The following is an 18,611-nucleotide window of genomic DNA, read 5'->3' on the forward strand; positions in this document are numbered from 1 at the left end:
AATATTTATGGTGTAATTGCGAAAAGTGAAACGTGGAGTGTCGAAGATTTATATGTATGTGGAGTAGCAGTACGGCCTTTGGTGAAACTTTGTTACGTTTAAATGAATAACTTAAAATACACAATTTCCTAGTTTAACGGGCCAGTATTATTGAGCTATTCGGTAATAAAATTAAGAGCTAAAGATATAACTTGTTGCGGTTTCAGCCCAAGTCAAGCACAGCGAAAACCTACTACTAACGGCTCGGCGACGAGGCCGTTGAGTTCACGAAGAGGTAGTCATTCAGGCGGCGAGGAGAGCCTTTCGAGATCCGCTTCGGACTCGAGCGTCAGTAACGCGAACGCAAATCAACCGGTTCACAAGAAGAGCGCGCCGGGCACACCGCAGCCGACTCATGGGTAAGTTATTCACGGCGATATGCACAGAGCTAATGCACAGAGAGAGGTCACATCATACACTCTGTAAATCTCAGAACTTTTAAAGTCCATACGTTCAGTTCACAAGCTTGTTCCACCACTCGTACCGCGTTTTATCGTTATTTAATGTTTTGTCGCTATTTATTATCTATTATCAGTATTATATTTTTACTATGCTGTATATATATATTCGAATTACCTCATAGATCCTTTGTTTCATAATTCTGCACGTCCATAAATCCATGTTCAGGAACATTGTAATGTCTTTGGCTTTTATGCAATCGCTCTTATCTTATCGGAGCTAATGAACATAAGTAACAGAGATAATGTGAAAAGTGTTATTACATGAGTCACCGTTGTTTTACCCGCTTCAACAAATTAGTGTGACGAATAGAGTTTTGCTTCACAATTGCTTGTAAGTTCAGATTAGATTGCGATCTAGTCGTTGTTATACCTTTCCGCGAGAGCGTTCGGTTTGCGATGTTGAGTAGATTAGACACTTCACACTAGACGAATAGCCACGGTTTTCGCTTTATGGTACTCATGCACAGTTCCACGAACAGCCCGGAATCTGGCCTCGGCGAGTCGAGAACGTCGCTACCCGGCAGCGGCTGCGAGGAGTATTATCATGATGAAGTGGATGCCCAGCCGCCGCTGGGGACATGTCGGGCGCTTTATCCTTTCGATGGTAAGTTCCTGTAATCCTTTTTTGCATTCTCAGTTTTAGGGACGAGGACACGAATGTAGATTAAAGCTCAACTGGAGAAAAACTGAACAATTATTTTATTCTTGTTACCGAAAGCTTTAATCTTGTTAACGTTGTTACTTTATTTGCAGCGACTAGCGAAGGTTCCATACCGATGTACGACGGCGAAGAGCTGTATATGATCGAGCTGGATCAGGGGGATGGTTGGACTAGAGTGCGACGCATCTCGCAGCCGATCGAGGGCTTCGTGCCGACCTCATACATAGAGTGTCACCTGTACAACACTTAGCCGCTTCTCGTAGGTTGTTAAAGGGAAACTGCGCGACGCGGAGAACCGCTAGAAGGAGATTATTAACGAAGACACGTAACACATTTAGCGCCATCGAAGACTCCGAGGGTTATGTGTTGGACGAATTGGCACGGGATACCGGGACATCAATAGCGGATTACAGGCCTAATCAATACTCGAACGACGGAAGATCAAAGAACTTTTAATTCTGAAGATTAAGAACTTGAATAGCTAAGGATTGTGAATATTTACAAGCAATATATATTATGAGATTTCTGTTAAGATTCACAAGATTGATGAAAACAGAATTTCTCATTCGCAGATTAAGAAATTGTTTGTCAATTTAAAGATACGCGATTTCGATCTATAGAAGTCGAAGTATCCGCGAGACCAGATTATTACGTGCTGATATCCTCGACGAAATCGTGACCATTGTCAATTGTTGCGTACGCGTCTCCAACACATCTCTCTCTCCCAAGGATTCCTGTTCGATCGATCGGCCGATCGATCAGGAAGGAACAAAGAAACGATACGATACGAACAAAATAGCCCCGGCTTTGTGATCAATCAATCTAAGCGTAATAGGGATAGAATCGAGCTCATTTTTGGGCTTATTAGACCCTTACGAGACATATTTCGCCCTTATCCGGATTTGTTTAAAATAACACTTCGTTACATAATAATTACCCTAGCGATTATCTGTTAAATAGGTATTCGACAGATTTTTAACAGCATATTATTAATAGCGAATGTATTTAAAATTACATGTAAATCATTATTTTGCGTCCTAACAGTGCGATTTTTTTTAATGAAGGCTCGCGGCGGCCCTACAGCCTTACCTGCATTATTTTGAAATGAATAAGTTGATATTAATGGCTGTTAATTATTAATTATGAAATTTTTTTTACCGCGGGAGTACGACTGTATTATTATTTTAACGTTCTACGTTCTACGCGCGGAGGATCACATCGAGACCTGCATTTCTTGACGTTCGATTCTCGTCGAAATTGATTACTAATAATAACAATAGTCATACTACTTTATTAATGTCGGAAATTTTTACTTAGAAACACTTGTATTATTTTGCAGACTGTGTACTACGTTTCCCTGTGTAAATAAATAAGTCTTTTTTTTTATTGTACTAACGTAATCTTGTACACGAAGGGCCACGGTGGCCCCAAAGTCTATCTACGGCAGGAAACTCACGAATCCCGAGGTAAGGGTTGAATTTAGGCGTCTATATGATAGCGTTATGTCCGATAATATACATATTCAAATGTATGCATTTGTCACTTTTAATCCTTGAGCAGGAGCAAGAAACTGGAGAATTGCGTTATTGGATAATTATTTTTAAAAAATAGTTGTTTAACTTCGCAATTGCGAATAGAAATGCCAGAGTTTACTCGTTCAATGGTTGACGAAAATAGTGCAATATTCCGATTAAAGATCTTACAAAGATGAGTCTTCCGTCTTTGTGTAAGAACTTGTGAGTTATCAGAACGACATCAACGCGGCTGCTTAAGGATTAAAGCGCGATTGTCTTTTCGTGAAGAGTCGATGGTGATACGATCCTTAATACACTCACGACTTCTCGAGGCGTATCCCTTTTTCTGTGTAGCTGTGCACGAGCGAGACGTTTAACGACCCCTTTAAGAAAAAGGAAAGAAATAACTATCTTAGTAATAACAATCGCGCTCCGCCTACTCGTCACTAGCAAATTAATCACGACTGTTGTAACCGTCGCCGCACCGAAGTTTTATCTTTTATAACTCGACTCGACGTCGTAAGAGGCGGCCGGCTGTTTCACGGACACGGCTCACTATCACGCTGAGAGAGCACGAGACTGATCGCTGCTGGTGTTTCGTCGTACTCGCGCGAGTCGAGCAAAATCTTGACGTTTACTCGTAATCGAGATTACAAGGATCGACGAGATTTTGAAGTGTAGCGGCATCGAGAGGAGAATTACAGAAATGGCTAGGATGCGCACAGTACAGGATTACAAAATTTGGCACAAATTTATATAGTTGAATGCCCACACGTATCCGATTTTATAAAATCGAGAATTTCTAATTGGAGAACTCTTGCTTAAGAAATGCCGAATTTGTAGCACCTGGAATTTCTGCGAAACTTAGCTTCTAGAACAAAGATTTTATAAAATCGAATAAATAAATGTGCCAAAATATACGAAATTGGAATTTTTCGCAATACGGGATATTTTTGAATATCCTGATGGAACTCTTGACTCCTCGACGATCCACAGACCTGAGATCGGCTTATTTGAAAGCGCGTGTAATCAGGGATCGGCAAAAGGGCGTCTGTGGAGACCGAAGGGTCTTGAGATCCAGGACTCGATTACGCGTAGCATCAATTTGCGACGAGAGAAATGAGTCGTTCCGGTGGAAACTGGTCGGCGTACCGCGTTTAAGGAGTTGCCTGAATGTGACTAGTTAGTGATAGATTTAAATGTAAATATTGCCAAGGGATGTGGAAGCGAGAGCGAGAGGCTGCCCAGTGCATGCGAGTGCCAGAATCAATATTAAGCCGGGAGGGACTCGCTCCTGTCGCGGACAGGAGCTTGTGTGTCCTTGAGATATTCGAGTGTCCTGCGGCAATACTCTGTGCTGCGTTGGTGCTACACATCGGTATATTAAATGGTAAAGGAACAAAAGAGTAGCGTTCGCGATAATCGTAGCGGCAAGCTGTAATCGTAGAGGATTGTAGCGCCGGCCTGTCACTATTGTTACTACGGGCGATATTTTGCGATAGAGCGAGAATCTCGATGAATGTCGCTAAGGCAGCATGGAGAAGCGGCATATCCGAGGGGACCGGATCCTCGTTCCCCCACGTGTCCCAGAGGGAAGTCCGCGCGACCGCGAGAACCTGCTGACGTTCGTCGTAATTTTTTTTGCCGCGTCCGGGAATCGTGTGACTTTCTCGCGCATTGAATGTATATGTATATATTATATATAGATATTATATATTCGATCGTCAGGAAGAAAAGGCGTAGCTTCACTATAGTCGTACGCAAGTACACGAATAAATATGATCAATAGTTCACTCAGAGACACACACACACACACACACACACACATACACACACACACACAGGCACACGCGCATCCTGCCCCCGCTCTTGATCGCTTCCGGTTCGTTAACGGCGAAAACAAGGGAACTGCTCGGCGATTATGTCAAGACGAAGTAACGGGGCCGCCTGTGCGCCCCGACATTTCATTGTGTCTGTTCTATGTATATTTTGTGATTCTTTGTACGTGCGAATATGCATTGTAGATAATTAATTCTGCGTTTTATTATACTTGATTATTATTATTTTTATTATTATTATTATTAATATTGAGAAAATACAGGTACTAAAACCAATATAACTGTTTCGGATACGTTAACGTGGCTAATATTTGCGCCTTTATATCCAGAGTTCTTCCTCACGCGTTTAATACTTGATTTTATCTCTTTTTAGAAAATATACGTTTGGAAGGATACGTTTTACCAGCTTCGAGGCAGAAAGTTACATTTTAGATTTCTTGTATAACAATTTTTTTACATATAATTTTTACGTGTTTATCGCTGTACAAAAATCAAAAGTATGTAAATGTGATAGCTATTACATCGCGACTATAATATTCCTCTTTGCGAACGCTCGTTGAAAATTATTTTTCACAATAATCGTAGCGATGTAATTATCAAAACGTGAACGTGATATTTTTGTACGGTGAATATATAATTTATTTGATTTAATGCGTTCAACGTTCTTGTAACTTTATTGTACGAAGTAAGAAATATTTTAATCATTTTGGGATTGATTGTAAGTTTATGTCGTTTCAAAATATAATTTATCTAAAGACGCTGCGGAAATATAAAAAGTGCAATTAAAACTGATGCGTGCGCCGTCATTTTTATTTTGCGTCGCGTTGCGTCTGTTTCCAAGAAATTTATGCTATTCTGTGTTTTTTAATCACCGAAGCGAAGTTGCGAATAAATGTCGCGAGTACTGACCAAAGCGTTCAACAATTATTGTACCACGCAGTACTTCTCACTGTATTGATGCTACGATAATTAGCTCTGTCTTTTTAATCAGGCGAGTGAATATTCGCGTTGAAGTCGAGATCGCGTGCTGCTTCAACATGAAGCCGATAAGGCAGCAATTTGGTGAGTAATTTCATTTCCACTGCACATTATACAAAGCTAATTTAATCTCAAATTAAAAGAAAGTAATCAGTTGAGTATTAGAGAGTTGCGCTAATATCAATTAAAGCTGTGGAAGGTGTTTTATTGAGAATATAAAATCAGGGTAGATAAAAACGCAGCAGAGCTACGGGATTTCTTTTTCTCCTGGATACTATTTTATTTTTTAACTAGCGAGTTTCTTGTTTTAAACGTTTTTCAGCACACCCTGTACATACGTATTCGTACACAATACATATTTGCGGCTCAAGGTAGAACGTCGACCTTCCATCCGTCGAAGTTAATACGCAAGTGCACTATTTACTATTAATAAATAGCCGCGACACACGCATGCATCGTATCAAAATTGGCCCGACAACTGTTGAATAGTTTATTTTACGTAATACAGAATGTGTATAAATTTATAAGCGAGTAAAAGTGCCCATCTGTCTCGAAAGCATTGCGCAGTTTCTATTCTCCTGTCAAAAGTCGTGTGTACAATTGCGACACGTAACTCGCAAAATTTCAACAACTGGCGCGTCGAACACTCGGCGAATAAATATAAAAATACGAACCAACAGCTCCTTTGACCCGTAACGCAAGTCCTCTCGCGAGAATAGGATACATTCAAATATAAATAGGATACAAATTGCGATATAATAATCATTGTAATTAGGATATAACATATAGACTAGGAACGATGTCCTGCGAAATATGATTGAAAAAGAAATGCGCTCTCGTGCTCCTCGTGCTGTTTGCATATCACGACGTCTGGCGCGTCTTTACATTCAAATCTCTACGAATTCAGAGCTGTGTGAAACTAAAGATTTACGAATTTATACAGTTTTATATTTTTCTGATTTAACTTTGATTTTTCTAAGTAAAAAAAATTCCTAAATTCGAATAATCTTATAAAAAAAAACGTTATGGATGTAATTGTTCGTAAATCCGAGTTTGGCCAGAACTACGTATTTGTAAATCTCGAGATTTCCGTACGTCCGCGAATAACTGACTAGATCAAAAGCACGGGAAGTTAAAACGAATTTCCAATCGTAATTACTATTCGCGCGCAGAACGCGCGTAATCTCGCGGAGACATTTGCAAGTCTACGCCGGCAAATCTGTTTCTTTACGGGACACCCTACATCCAGACGTTAATAGCTACTTAATAGTATTTTTGTCATTCGTTATTCTTTCGTTATTAACACTTTGTACTCGAGTTGTAAATTTGGAGTCTATCCGAAACTCAATTTGTGAGACGCTAATCTTCTCGCATACGATTTGCGGGTGCACGTAAAACGTTCTCAGAGTGTAAATTTACGAAAGAGTTACGGAATCTTTATTTTTACACTTTCGCATGTTTCGTAATATCTTATAAATGTACTATCGTGCAAAATTATAACATCTTCTATTACATCTTCACATGACACTCGAGTGCAAAATGTTAAATACTAAAAAGATCGCACTATATGATGTACATATATGTGTAGTATATCGGCAGTCCATAGCGGTGAATTGTCCGCGACATTGACGGATTACGTTAAAAATACAGTCGATACAGGTTGCATTCATGAACGACAAGTTGATGTCTTGCAAATATATCTTCGAGTCTTAAGCTCTGTGGATCCGAGACTTTCGAGTTGTAGAGATCGCACATTTCACTGTGCAGATTTTGAAATTCGAGAATTCGAAAAAGAAATCCAAGTCCAAACGGTCCAAATGATTTATGACCCCAAGGATTCGATACTGGGGGTGTTTTGATACCCAAGACTTCATGAATCGTGAGATCTGAGAATTCGTTGATTAAAGTATTTATGTATCACACACAACAGCGTCGCTCATGGCTGGTATCGCGGTAAAATCTAAAAATCCACGCGGTATAAAAGAAAAACTAGGAATCGGTCGATCTCCACGAGATCAGTGACAGATCCGCGGTAAAAGTACAAATCACTAGTAGTGACATTTATAAAAGATACAAGCGGACCATGCCTGGCAATCCGCGACACCCGTTATCACACAGTTCGCGTTATCACTGTACAAAATGTCGTTTCTACTTCTAGTTCGCGAAGTCTTGAGCAATCTTCGTCGAGAGGACGCGGGGGATGGAACAGTCTTCCCCGTCGTCTTTCATCGCGAAATGAGCTGCTCTCGCTTGGAAGGCGGCTTAAACGTTCAAGTCCTCCCAATCCTCGATCTGCCGAGGAGTAAGCTCGATCGTGATCCTGGTCAGAGTGCTCAGGAGGTCGTGCAATCTTCGCGGTAATGGGTTCGCCTGCAGGTCGATGTATTCCAGAACAGGTGCGTGCCTGAGCCTCTCAACGTCGATATCTGCAGAATGAAACCAATCGCGTTGTCACCTCAAGAAAATATCACTGTTATAATTTGCTCAAGATCTCTTTTACGTTCTACGGCATCAGAAATGGGATTTCATTGAAGTTATATCAATTTTCATCCTTGAATTAAACATTTTATGTTGATATCCCAGATAGCACGATTGTTATAAACTCAAAAGGTATTCGCTTTGTTAAATTCTTCGGGAATTACCGTGATCTGTTGAACGTCAAAAGGATTCCTTTCCGATACGAATTCTTTTAGGGTATAAAAGGATTCACTTTGTATCTGGAAAACAGCTCAGAAATGATGACATAAAAGCGAATTCCTTGTGAAATTTGAAGAATGTTTTTAGAACAGAAATGAGACGGAAAAGGAATTTATTCTACAATTCAAAAAGAATTATTTCTAGACTTTCAATGTATCCTAAAATATTCCAATGACTGCATAGTTTTAGAATACCGTTGAGGTAATTTTAAGACACTTTCTGGGAGGAGCAGATGTAGTGCGCGACCCGTTAATTGTTTGAGTTGCTGATGTTCGATGGAGACCTTACATAACGATAAGTTAATCGATACTGACCGATGATGAAATTGTTGCTGGCGAGAAGTCGTTTAAGCTGCGGTATCCGCCAGGCGACAGACGGTAGAGCGATGAAAGTGTTGTGCGAGATATCGAGTCTTTCCAGAGCTTGCAGTTCGGCCAGCTCCTCGGGCAACTTGCTCATCTGATTGTGGCTCAGGTTCAATTCTGCAAACGATATTTTACCGAATAACAACGTAACAATAGGGGGCGTTTTAAAGCGGATTTTCTCACGCAAAGCAAATCTTAGCCGGTAATCTAAAACCGTTCTCTACAGCTCCGTCGCTCACCAGTGATTAAAGAGAACTTGACGGCGAACTTTGGCGGGATTTTCGTGATCACGTTGCCGGAGAGGTCGCATCTCTTCAGCTCCGTGTGCCGCATCAGATGGTAGACCGCGTCCGGGATTTGCATGAGCTGGCACTCGGACAAGTCTAAAAGGTAAAACGAAAGAACGTACAGTGTCCCCGCAAAGAAAAAGCGATACAAACGCCGTTGCTTTAAGCTTAATGACTTTCGGGTCTCTCGTTAAATTTCTGCCGCCGCGTAGAAATCGGAGTGATCTCGTTTCGAAATTAATTAACATCACTTTCAGCAATAAATTCTGCGAAACGGGTATCGTGTTTTAAGAACGGAATAAAAATTAATGTCTTCGATATCGTGGAACCTCTTTGCACATCCTTCATAAATAATGAAAGTGAAGGCCATTATTTATTGCAATTTTGTATCTTTCGACATACATCCCACTGCTCATTATATAAATGCCTCGTCCCGTTCTCCAGATACTCGACCGTAATTTTTAGCGCAGTAATATATAATAATAGACAGCGAGTAAAGAAATATTGGGGGAAATCAGTAATATGTTTTTGCGCTGACGTAAATTTTTACTCTCAATATTTTATTTCGCGTTCCTATCAGCTGTTTGCGGCGCGCGCATAGAGTTCCTTCTTGCGATTAATAAACGCTACGCTGAGGGACGTATGACTTTCTCGCGCTCGGGTATCGACAGCATTGGTTAAGCTGTAATAATGAAATTGTAATGTAAAAGTGCTCCGCGCTACACGAAAAAAAAAATGAGAAAACGCCAGTCTAGGCGCATCATAACTGCTGAAAGTGCACTTAACGTCAGCGCACCGCGTTTCACGCTTTCTCCGGCGCGGTTTCCAGCACGGAAGACCGTCGACGGCTGAGGCCTAACTCGAACGCGGGAGCCGAGAACGCGTTACCGAACAAACGTATTCCGCGTTATATATTATATATTTTATCAATCACCGCGATCATTATAACATCGAGACGCGCGGTTCCGGGAAGAGGCGCAGAATGCACCTTCGTGCGGTTTAGTTCCAACAAACGTGGATTTGTTAACGTTTCTTAAGGTCAGAACAAAATTGCCGAATTCTCGATCAACTTCTAATAATTGAGAAAAATGGCGCCTCACATATTTCCCTCTTCTTCGATTTGATCAAGAGAGATAAAATTGTAAAATAGCCGCGAATAGCAGCTAGGTGACGGTTATGAACTAAAAAAGGGTTCGCATTTTCTGAATTAGCGTAATTTGTTTAAAACGGATTCCTTTTGTATCCGAAAAAGAGCTCAGAATTGGTAACGTAAGAGCCAAGTTTCCCGAACACTTAAGGATGCTTTTAAAACGGAGATAGGATGGGAAAAGAATTTCTCATACTTTGGAGAATTCAAAAAGAATTTCTTTCGAATTCTCTGTGCTATCTTGGAAGTTACGAAACAGATTTACTTTTTAAAATTCTTTATGAACAAGAATCCACTTTATAATTTGGGCATTTAAAAAGAATTTTTTTTTAATTCTCTGTGCTGTCTGGAAAATGATAAAGTCCTCCATGAATTGACATAAGAATGAGCTCGAAAGAATTCCTTTCGGCAGTTAAAGAAAGGGGTTATTCTTGTAGAACAAAAAGAATTCCTTAATTATTTAGCATCCGATCGAGATTCTTCTCGAATTGCCCTCCGAACAGAATTGGAACGGAAGAAGAATTCATTTCACAACTCGGGAATTCGAAAAGAATCCTTTTCGCTCCCCCGTGCCACCTGCGCGTCCACAAACGTGAACCGTCGGGCATCGAAATTTCCCAATCTGACGCAAGGAGAAAACTGTACAATTATACAACGAAATTTCTTCGTGTCGAGCACCGCGCCAGTCGCGTTTTCGTAATGTCCGCCACCGGCCGCGCGGTCGCGCACCAATGCGAGGCGGAGGAGCGTTGCGAAAACGCACGCGGTGGAAACCCCCGTCGCGAAACGGTGGGATCCGTTTTCGTGGGATTAACAGTCCTCCCTGGCGAAACTGGAACCCGGGGCAAAAGGAACCGCGCGCGTACTCGCTTTCGCCGAATTTACCGAGGCTCTCGTTCTCCTGCGCCTCCTCGCAGCGATGAACCACTCTCGTCACGGCGTTCGCCATCGTGGCCGTCGCACTGACTCACCGGCCGCGGCTCCGGCCGCGTTTGAAGCATTTATTTCTGTGCGCGCCTGCCGAAATAAATCCCACCACCTGGTCGGCCGTGATACTCATCACGTCTCGTACTCGGAAATCGTGGGTTACCGAGGGGGAAGGTCGGAGAGGCGCGCGGACTTGTTCCGCGATGGCCGGAACGAGTGCGCGCGCGCGCGCTGTCTCCCGTTTTCCGCCGGAAATCGAAGATTTAGAACATCACGTCTCGTAAATGCTCCGCGAGCTTAATTAACCGACTAATGGATTTGGCGGTTTTTTTTTATAGCGTACGGCAAGAGGGACAAGCGTGAAAGTAGCCGTCAGATTGTTCTTTGTTGCCACGGCAGGCCGTGACAGGCCGATTGCTCGGAATCCCGGAATCGCGTGGCCTTGCATTTCATTCTGATAGAATTTATTTTTATGAGCCGCAATGTGTTTCTTTTTATCGGGGATCTCGAACTTGCCCGATTATTTCTTGATTGTCATCAAACAGCCTTGGATTCGATTGACTGGAGCGCAGGGGAAAGAGAGGCCCCTGGGCAAATTTACTTTAAATAAAATTCAAGTTTCCATAAGTAATCTTTCACAAATCCAAGAGCTTACTTGAGAAATTTTGGACACTTAAAGTAATTTTTAGGTAGCCAAGTCTGTCGAAGTTCCCGCTAGAGGGTCGCGCGGCACTTTCTCGTAAGAAGAAAACCGCACGCGGTATTATAAATCACTTTTCACAATTCGTAAAGTTTTCTTTTAAATTCTTAAAGTAAGTTTCAAGTTTACCTTAAAATAAACGTTTCACGTGTCCAAATTTACTTGTCATATTTTGCTAAAGTAAAATCTTAAGTTGTATGGAACGGGAAAAGTGCCAATGTGAGCTACAAATGAACGGAAGACGGTTCTCACAAATTTAGAAATAACTTCTGTCTTTAATATAAACGTTTCGACCCTGTTTCGGGTCTTCTTCAGTATAACTCGTTAAATTATGGTTCAAGAATCATTCTTCTATCATGGTCTCATTTTTCTTCTCTAAATGTTCCCGGACATAAAGAGAACTGGAGACACGTCGACAGAGATGAATCCGTTATAAAGGTTTTAACACGACTGTCTGTCTGTCATGAAAATCTTAAGGTTTTCTAAGGTGTATTTTCCCAAGGGGGGAAAAAGCACAACTTAATTGATCGTAGTTAATTAAAGTATGCTCTTTTTTATAATAAACCAAATGTATTATTCGCTTGATACTGTTCTACAAAAATTATTCTTTATTTCCACTTACAATCAGATTGAAAAATGGAGTTTCAAATCTTTTTTTCGCAAACACGAGTATTTGGATTGTATCGTTGCCTTACAATCCGTGCAAGAGATAAGCGGGGGTAAAGTGCTCGAGCGAGGAATTGTGCAATTAGTGTGAGAGTCATTGTGCAATTAGTATGAAAGTTACTTGCCGCTATTGCGGCTAGTGCGCGCGATCGTTTTTCCTCGCCAAAAAGTGGTAAAAGAGGCCCAATAGCCAAGCTACCATTTAAGGTCGCGAGGCCCTATACGGAAACCGCCCGCGTCGTAGACGGCGTTTGTGCGCTGGAAAGTTCCCGCATTTCTAGATTCTTACGCGGGATCTCTTTCTTCCACGCACGACGCACGAAAGCCTCAGCTCCGACGCCCGCTAAAGCGGAGCAGTGTTTGTCTATAACGGCGACCGGGATAAAGAAGAAAGGAGATTAATCTTATGAGACGTATTTTCATATCTCGTTGAACGATATCGAAGATTCAATATCTGATTTTTAATCCACGTTAATGTCGGTTTTAGTAAATCCTTGCCATTGTGAGCTTGTAACACATCGCGATTCTACGAACTCAGAAATCCATGACTCAGAAATCCATGACTCAGACCTGATCTGGAATCAGTGAAAGATCAAATGGTACCAGATACTCATTACTCTTTTTATATGTATATATATATATTTCCTTTCCGGGAACGCCATCGACCTTTTGTGGTCATTTAGCATAAAGAGACTGAAGACCTGTGTCTAGAACTTGATCCAAGTTCGAACTTCGAGAAACGTGTAGCCAATCAACTTGCAGCCACTCCATAAAGGTTGCAAATCGATTAGCGAACACATTTCTCGGAACTAGAACTTGGATCAAGTTCTAGCATCGTCGACACAGTCCATACAGCACGCATATCTAAAAGACATCTCTAAGACATCTTTAAGTCGTCTTTTTAGATATGTATGTCTAGCTTAGCTCAATTCGTTCTGTCTCTTTGCAACCGTTACTTTAGAAAAAGACAAACATGAATTAAACTAAGAACATTAAGTTAAGTGAGACGTTTGGTGAAACCGGGCCTTAGTACGCTAGCGCGGCCGTTCCTTGTCGCTTCGTTCGTATCGCAATGTCTCGCATTTAAGAGAAGTACAGCGCGGTGCATTAATTCGGTTCGTATCATCGGAAAGCACCTACGTTTAAACAATCAAGTAATCTCGGCCCGTCCCCAATTAACACCCGAACCGCACTAATGCACCGTACTGTACAGTGAAAAGGTTCATAAAGGAGGAATAGCCTGCCGGCGATATATTCGGAGCGCGTTAAGACGAGCACTGCCAAGGCTCCTCCGCCTCACTATTCCGAGATCGACCTTTCGCGCGTGCATCGGGTGTCTCGAAGACACGCGCGAGTACCAGACGAAGAGACGCCCGGAGGATCCGCCGGCTGCCCCGCGAGGCCCCGCGACGCGAGAAGGAAGGAGACAAAGGCCGGATACGCGCGCGCGTTGTGTAACGCCAATGTTTATCCAGTCAATTATCTATGCCAGAGTTGCGAAGCGAGCATTTCACTTTTATCCGAGAGCTGATGCTCGAGAAACGCCATCCGTTTATTTATCCGGTCCCGCGTAACTTTTCTACCGCCGGCAGCCCCGTGCGCACAGTCCTCGATTTTATTAACTGTTGTAGCGACGGCTCAGTTCGCCAAATGTCCTGCTGATTTTTAACGAGCAGGAAATTTTAATGCCTTAAGAATCGTAAAAACACATTAAAACGCAAGTTACCAGCTGTAATTTATCGTTGCATTTACATCATTGTGATCTCCCGAGTCGAATATTTTGGTCCCAGCTTAGCCTCGTATCACTTTTGAGTTGGAAGCAATCGAACTAAGGTCTTCGTGTCGGAGAAAATATATTGGATTTTTAATCTCAGAAAGGCCCGAAAAGACTCGCTATCGATCCTCTTCGGCCTAAGAGATTTCAAAGAGGGCAAAATATTTTACTACATCCTCTTCGAGGGTTAGATTGTGGCTGAACACAACGAACTTTTACTCACCTGGGCCTGAAATTGAAGTTCCAAACCGAGCTCCCAATGAAGACAGAATGGAATAATTGGGGCCCATTTCGGGACCGAATACTCGACTCGGGCTGTTTCACAAAGCGGCGTGTCCCAGAAAAATTAAGCGAAAAGAAAAAGAAAGGTCCTTTAATCCCCCCCCCCCTGCGCGCTCTTTTCCTATTCGCTATACACTTTTTCCATACGCTGCTCGTTATGATATAATTGCACCTGTTTGTCTTTAGTGAAATTAATATTGCAATTGCAAAGTAGAACGGAAGTGTTTTTCACGTACTATGCGATTGCTTTTACGCGATGAGTACGTGTCATTGGCATGATCCGCACTTTCTACGGAACTATGTTATAAGTTTTTTTTGCCGAGCCGCAGCAGGAAATCGCCAATACGTTGCGTCCCGACGCTCGTAGATAAATTTTTATTAGCCGTTCCTTGCTTCCCTCCCCCTTTCTTTTAATGCATAATTGTAGCGTTGCGCGTGTGAGAAAGAGCGTATCAAACAAATCTCGAAGAAAGTAGGAGAGTTCGTTAGCCGTACAAAGCAAACTGAGTCACCGATAATGCATTAGATAAGATATATTAACGTGACAATACGCAGAAACGCGTTATTGCGATCTAAACCGCTCGCCGCTTGCGGTATTTTTTATCGGATTTCTTTATCGAAATCCGATAATTGACTTGTTCTGTGAATCTCACGTTTATATCGTAGAAACTGCGTTCTCCAGTTTCAGATTTATGGAACTTTCACAAGTTCTCCAATCGGATTTATAATGCAATTTGTTGGACTTTTAACAAATCTCCAGTACCATACAATCATTAATATCATGAATTTCATTATCCTTCTAAGCCGTTGGTATCAGATCGTCTCTCTTAGTCCTTAATATTAATTAAGATATATTTGAAAACATCGATAAAACTTTTAACAGCGTATTTCTTGTTATCAACGATTCCGAACACGCGTGTAAATTCAAGGGAATCTTAGATGTTTGATATTAATTCACTAACGAAACATAGAAATCTCTTTAAGTTGCCAGTAATAAATAACAATAATCAAGCTTTTTAGCTCAGCCAGGGTATTCTTCGCAATAAATTATCTGTATTAAAACATTACTGGCCGGTTAATGATGACTAAACTGTTTTTACTACAGTTCTCTTATTCCATAAGTTCATATGTGACTGCGATCCGTATTATACAATAGGTTTCTGATTGCGCGGAAACCTTCACAATAGATTTTGAAGACTGAACTCGTAGACATGTGCACCAAACATCGTGAACGTTTGCGCGTACGTTTCGACTTTGTGAACATTCACTCAGCGTCCACAGTTTTTTCGTCTGTATAGAAAATCCCGGTTTTAGAGATTTTGTACATTTAGAAATTGAATTTATATTATTTTTAATTGTACGCTCACTAATTACGGTCCGCGTTTGACTACAGTCTGCGCGTAATCTATAGGATACGCTTCCTGAAAGACAGTGAGTCACAAGCACCGGCACATTAAAAGTAGCAAATGCATTGCTGATGAAGGTCACGGTGTGCGCAGACGACGTCACAGATAAGGCAAGGGTGACAGTTGTCTTGAATCAGAAAGTGCAGTCGATACTGACCGCGCATATGTAGTGTTTACAAGCTCGGTCTCTTTGTAAGATAATTTTTCTAACGAACGATTTTAATTAGTTGGTGACGTTGCTCGCGAGACGCTGCTCAGTTTAACATCGAAAATCTGCCAAGTCGAAGATTCTTTCACGTCTATCATATTCAATATTTGTATTTGATTTGCGAGTCGAGTATAGACCTGCTACATTTTAGCGTTGAAACTGCATTGAAGTACAAGAAATTAACAAGAAATTAAAAGAATTTAAATGCAAAGATTCAAGTCGTCTTTTGATCCAAGGAACGTTCCAGGAATTTTTCTAGATATCCGAGGAAAATCTTTAAGATCTTAGACGCCTTTAATTTTATGATGTTCTTCTCGTTGCCAGCCTTACCTAGATTGCAGTTATCTTGGGCCTCTTCGCACCGTGAAACCACCCTGATGATCGCCCGACCGGCCAGTTGCACGCAAACTGCCATCGCGACATTTCTCTCACCTTGCTCCTGCGAGATCTGCTGCACCTCTCCCTCGTTATACGGCGGCCTCATGTTTCTTCACACTTCGTTATACAAGGGATTACGACTTCCAAGCGCGCGAATGTAAATGTTTCGAGTTCGTCGTGACGAAAATCAGCAAGGATCTTCGCACATTCGCCGGGGAACAATTACTCTTGCGGTATCTTTTCTTACTCGAGTTCCTACTATAATCGCCAGAAGAACATCTTATAAGCTTCAATTAGACGGCTGTTATTCTCTACGTGAAGTTTACACACCCTTCACGGGCAAAAAGATCCAAACTGTATCCGGTAAGGCCGTGCACTGCAGGCAGAGAGGCTTCGGTTAGAAATCCAGAAGATATACTTCAATTCCGTTCTAAACGATCTCTTCTGCGTAGAAAACTTTGCCAGGATGAAAACCCGCACAGATTCCAATGGACCCGAAACGTTTCCGAAGGCGTATTTCTCTTTGCGAAAACTTCTCGCGGGAGTCGAATTTAATTCGAATAAAACCGGAGCGTTCGTCCAAGGATCATCTAGTTGTAAAGAGAACACGGATTTCCGATTTCTTCACCGCGCGGTTTCCTCCAGGCTTTCGCACGACTTCAGAATGGTATCCAGGACAAAGTCTACCTCGAGCGTGACCGCCAAGGGATTTTCGCGAGTGAACTTCAGCGGGACGCAGGTCCGGCCGACTTCCCGCGCAACTTGCAAGGACTTTGCAGGTCCTCGGCCCTTCGACGTGTCTGAAGACTATCACGGCGACCGAGGCCCGTTTCAGGTGACTCCGTTCGACACTGCCTGCACAAGTGTTCGCGGTGCTATTTAAGCCTTCGCCACTTCCCCCGCCATCGGGGAAGCGTCTCGAAACAGCTGACTACTTTGTGTGTGTGTGTGTGTGTGGCCACTCTCCCTCTCTTTGTTTGAAAACAAACGCAGCCAGATGCACTGCGCGACATGCAAGCTGTCAAATTCGACGTCGGGATTTCCGCGTTAGAATCACGTTTATTCAAGGTTTTCCTGCTGTTTCAGGGTTTCCTCGGGGTCTCTCCGGGTCTCTTTTGTTTCGAGAATGAAGGAAAAATGGTCAATTAATAAATTGCCGCTTTAAGATCGTGCGACTTTTTAAATTGAGTGTCTCTCGCGTTAACACCGCGTGTTAAGATCGCTTTCTTCGCTTTTTGTTTCTACTCTTTCAGAATTTCTTCGGGGTTTTCTCAAGTCTGTTTTAGAATCTCTAAAATTGCCACTGAGATTTTCAACTTTCCCATTGAAATGATATCTTCGCCGCGATTTCTTCAAGACGGAGAAGCAGTTTCCTTAAGAAATCTTGATAATACAATTGGATAAACGTCAAGAGCAAAGTACAATATAAATTTTAAAAAATCTTCTCTTCGCGATATTTTCTTAATACGAAGAAAATTTATTTCAATTCCTCAATTTGAAAATTGTACGAAATTCAATAGTTTCGACTTTATGCTAATTACTGAAATTGTAATATAAAAGAATTCGCAATTTCACTAGAAAAAATCATGTACATACTCAAGGATTAAATTGAGGCTCGACAATTCTACGGTTTCAGTTTTGATTTCGTTATATAGATTATGACTCATCTCACAGCAGCACAATCACAAGCTAACAAAGTATCGTTAAAGAAAAAAATCGAGATTACACATCGGAACGAAAAATCTCGGATGTCGGTGTTGACCGAGCTTTTCGACTGCGCAGTTTTGTTCGAACAAAGAAGTTTTCCAAGCCAAGATATAGCCTCCTTCCATCGCAAATCACTTTACTACGCCTGGACCTTTACTCTGCGCGTCGTTAAAAGTATCTTCAAACATCTCCTTTTGTAAAAATTGTAAAAAAATATTGCGCTCAGTTATACCCGCACAGCAAAATATATCTGAGGCTTAAATCCAGGGTTGGGAAGTAACTCGTTAGTTGTAACGGAGTTACAGTTACGGTTACTTTTGTTTGGCAACTGTAACTTAACTTCATTGCTTTCTCTCCATCTGCAACTGTAACTTAACTCAGTTACATTGTTTCGGTAACTAGTAACTAATTTAATAGTTACATTAAGAGTTACTTTAATGTATTTTAAACCTCCACAGATCACATTAGGCCTTGCGTTTGCGCATAAACGCCTTTATCGACACTTTACAATTCAAATGCAGAGTTGATACTTTTATTTTAATTGCAAGAAAGTAACTGCAAAGTAACGATTCGTTT

General features: G+C 41.6%; 2 protein-coding genes and 1 long non-coding RNA gene across 11 annotated transcripts in view; 1 reads left to right on the forward strand and 2 right to left on the reverse strand.

Annotated features, from left to right (window-relative positions):
* LOC105559653 (formin-binding protein 1-like) overlaps positions 1 to 6,164 on the forward strand; it is a 50,926-nt gene extending 44,762 nt beyond the window's left edge. For 4 of the 6 annotated variants that reach the window (XM_012008121.1, XM_012008123.1, XM_012008125.1 and 1 more), the window contains 3 exons: positions 207 to 398; positions 968 to 1,104; positions 1,254 to 6,164. In XM_012008121.1, coding sequence (XP_011863511.1) covers positions 207 to 398; positions 968 to 1,104; positions 1,254 to 1,411 — 487 coding nt within the window. In that variant the 3' untranslated portion in view covers positions 1,412 to 6,164. The remainder of the gene's footprint in view (positions 1 to 206; positions 399 to 967; positions 1,105 to 1,253) is intronic. The other 2 variants (XM_012008122.1, XM_012008124.1) reach the window with 2 other exon arrangements.
* LOC105559652 lies at positions 395 to 961 on the reverse strand. The gene is made up of 3 exons (XR_001008764.1): positions 871 to 961; positions 616 to 717; positions 395 to 427 (listed from the first exon to the last, which is right to left on the reverse strand). It is a non-coding gene; the product is annotated as an uncharacterized LOC105559652 (long non-coding RNA).
* On the reverse strand, positions 5,760 to 17,203 carry LOC105559651 (leucine-rich repeat-containing protein 40). 4 transcript variants are annotated; one of them, XM_012008117.1, is made up of 5 exons: positions 16,659 to 17,202; positions 16,281 to 16,586; positions 8,793 to 8,936; positions 8,503 to 8,670; positions 5,760 to 7,917 (listed from the first exon to the last, which is right to left on the reverse strand). In XM_012008117.1, exons 2-5 carry the CDS (start codon positions 16,432 to 16,434, stop codon positions 7,754 to 7,756), a joined length of 630 nt encoding a protein of 209 aa, XP_011863507.1. In that variant the 5' UTR covers positions 16,435 to 16,586; positions 16,659 to 17,202; the 3' UTR covers positions 5,760 to 7,753. The 4 variants fall into 4 exon arrangements, with proteins under 4 accessions (XP_011863507.1, XP_011863509.1, XP_011863506.1 ...); XM_012008119.1 differs by having other exon boundaries at positions 16,383 to 17,203; XM_012008116.1 differs by having other exon boundaries at positions 16,281 to 17,202.
* Between the last annotated feature and the right edge of the window lie 1,408 nt (positions 17,204 to 18,611).

Source organism: Vollenhovia emeryi, unplaced genomic scaffold (assembly GCF_000949405.1).
Source record: "Vollenhovia emeryi isolate VEMERY1.0 unplaced genomic scaffold, V.emery_V1.0 DF939261.1, whole genome shotgun sequence".
Lineage (NCBI taxonomy): Eukaryota > Metazoa > Arthropoda > Insecta > Hymenoptera > Formicidae > Vollenhovia > Vollenhovia emeryi.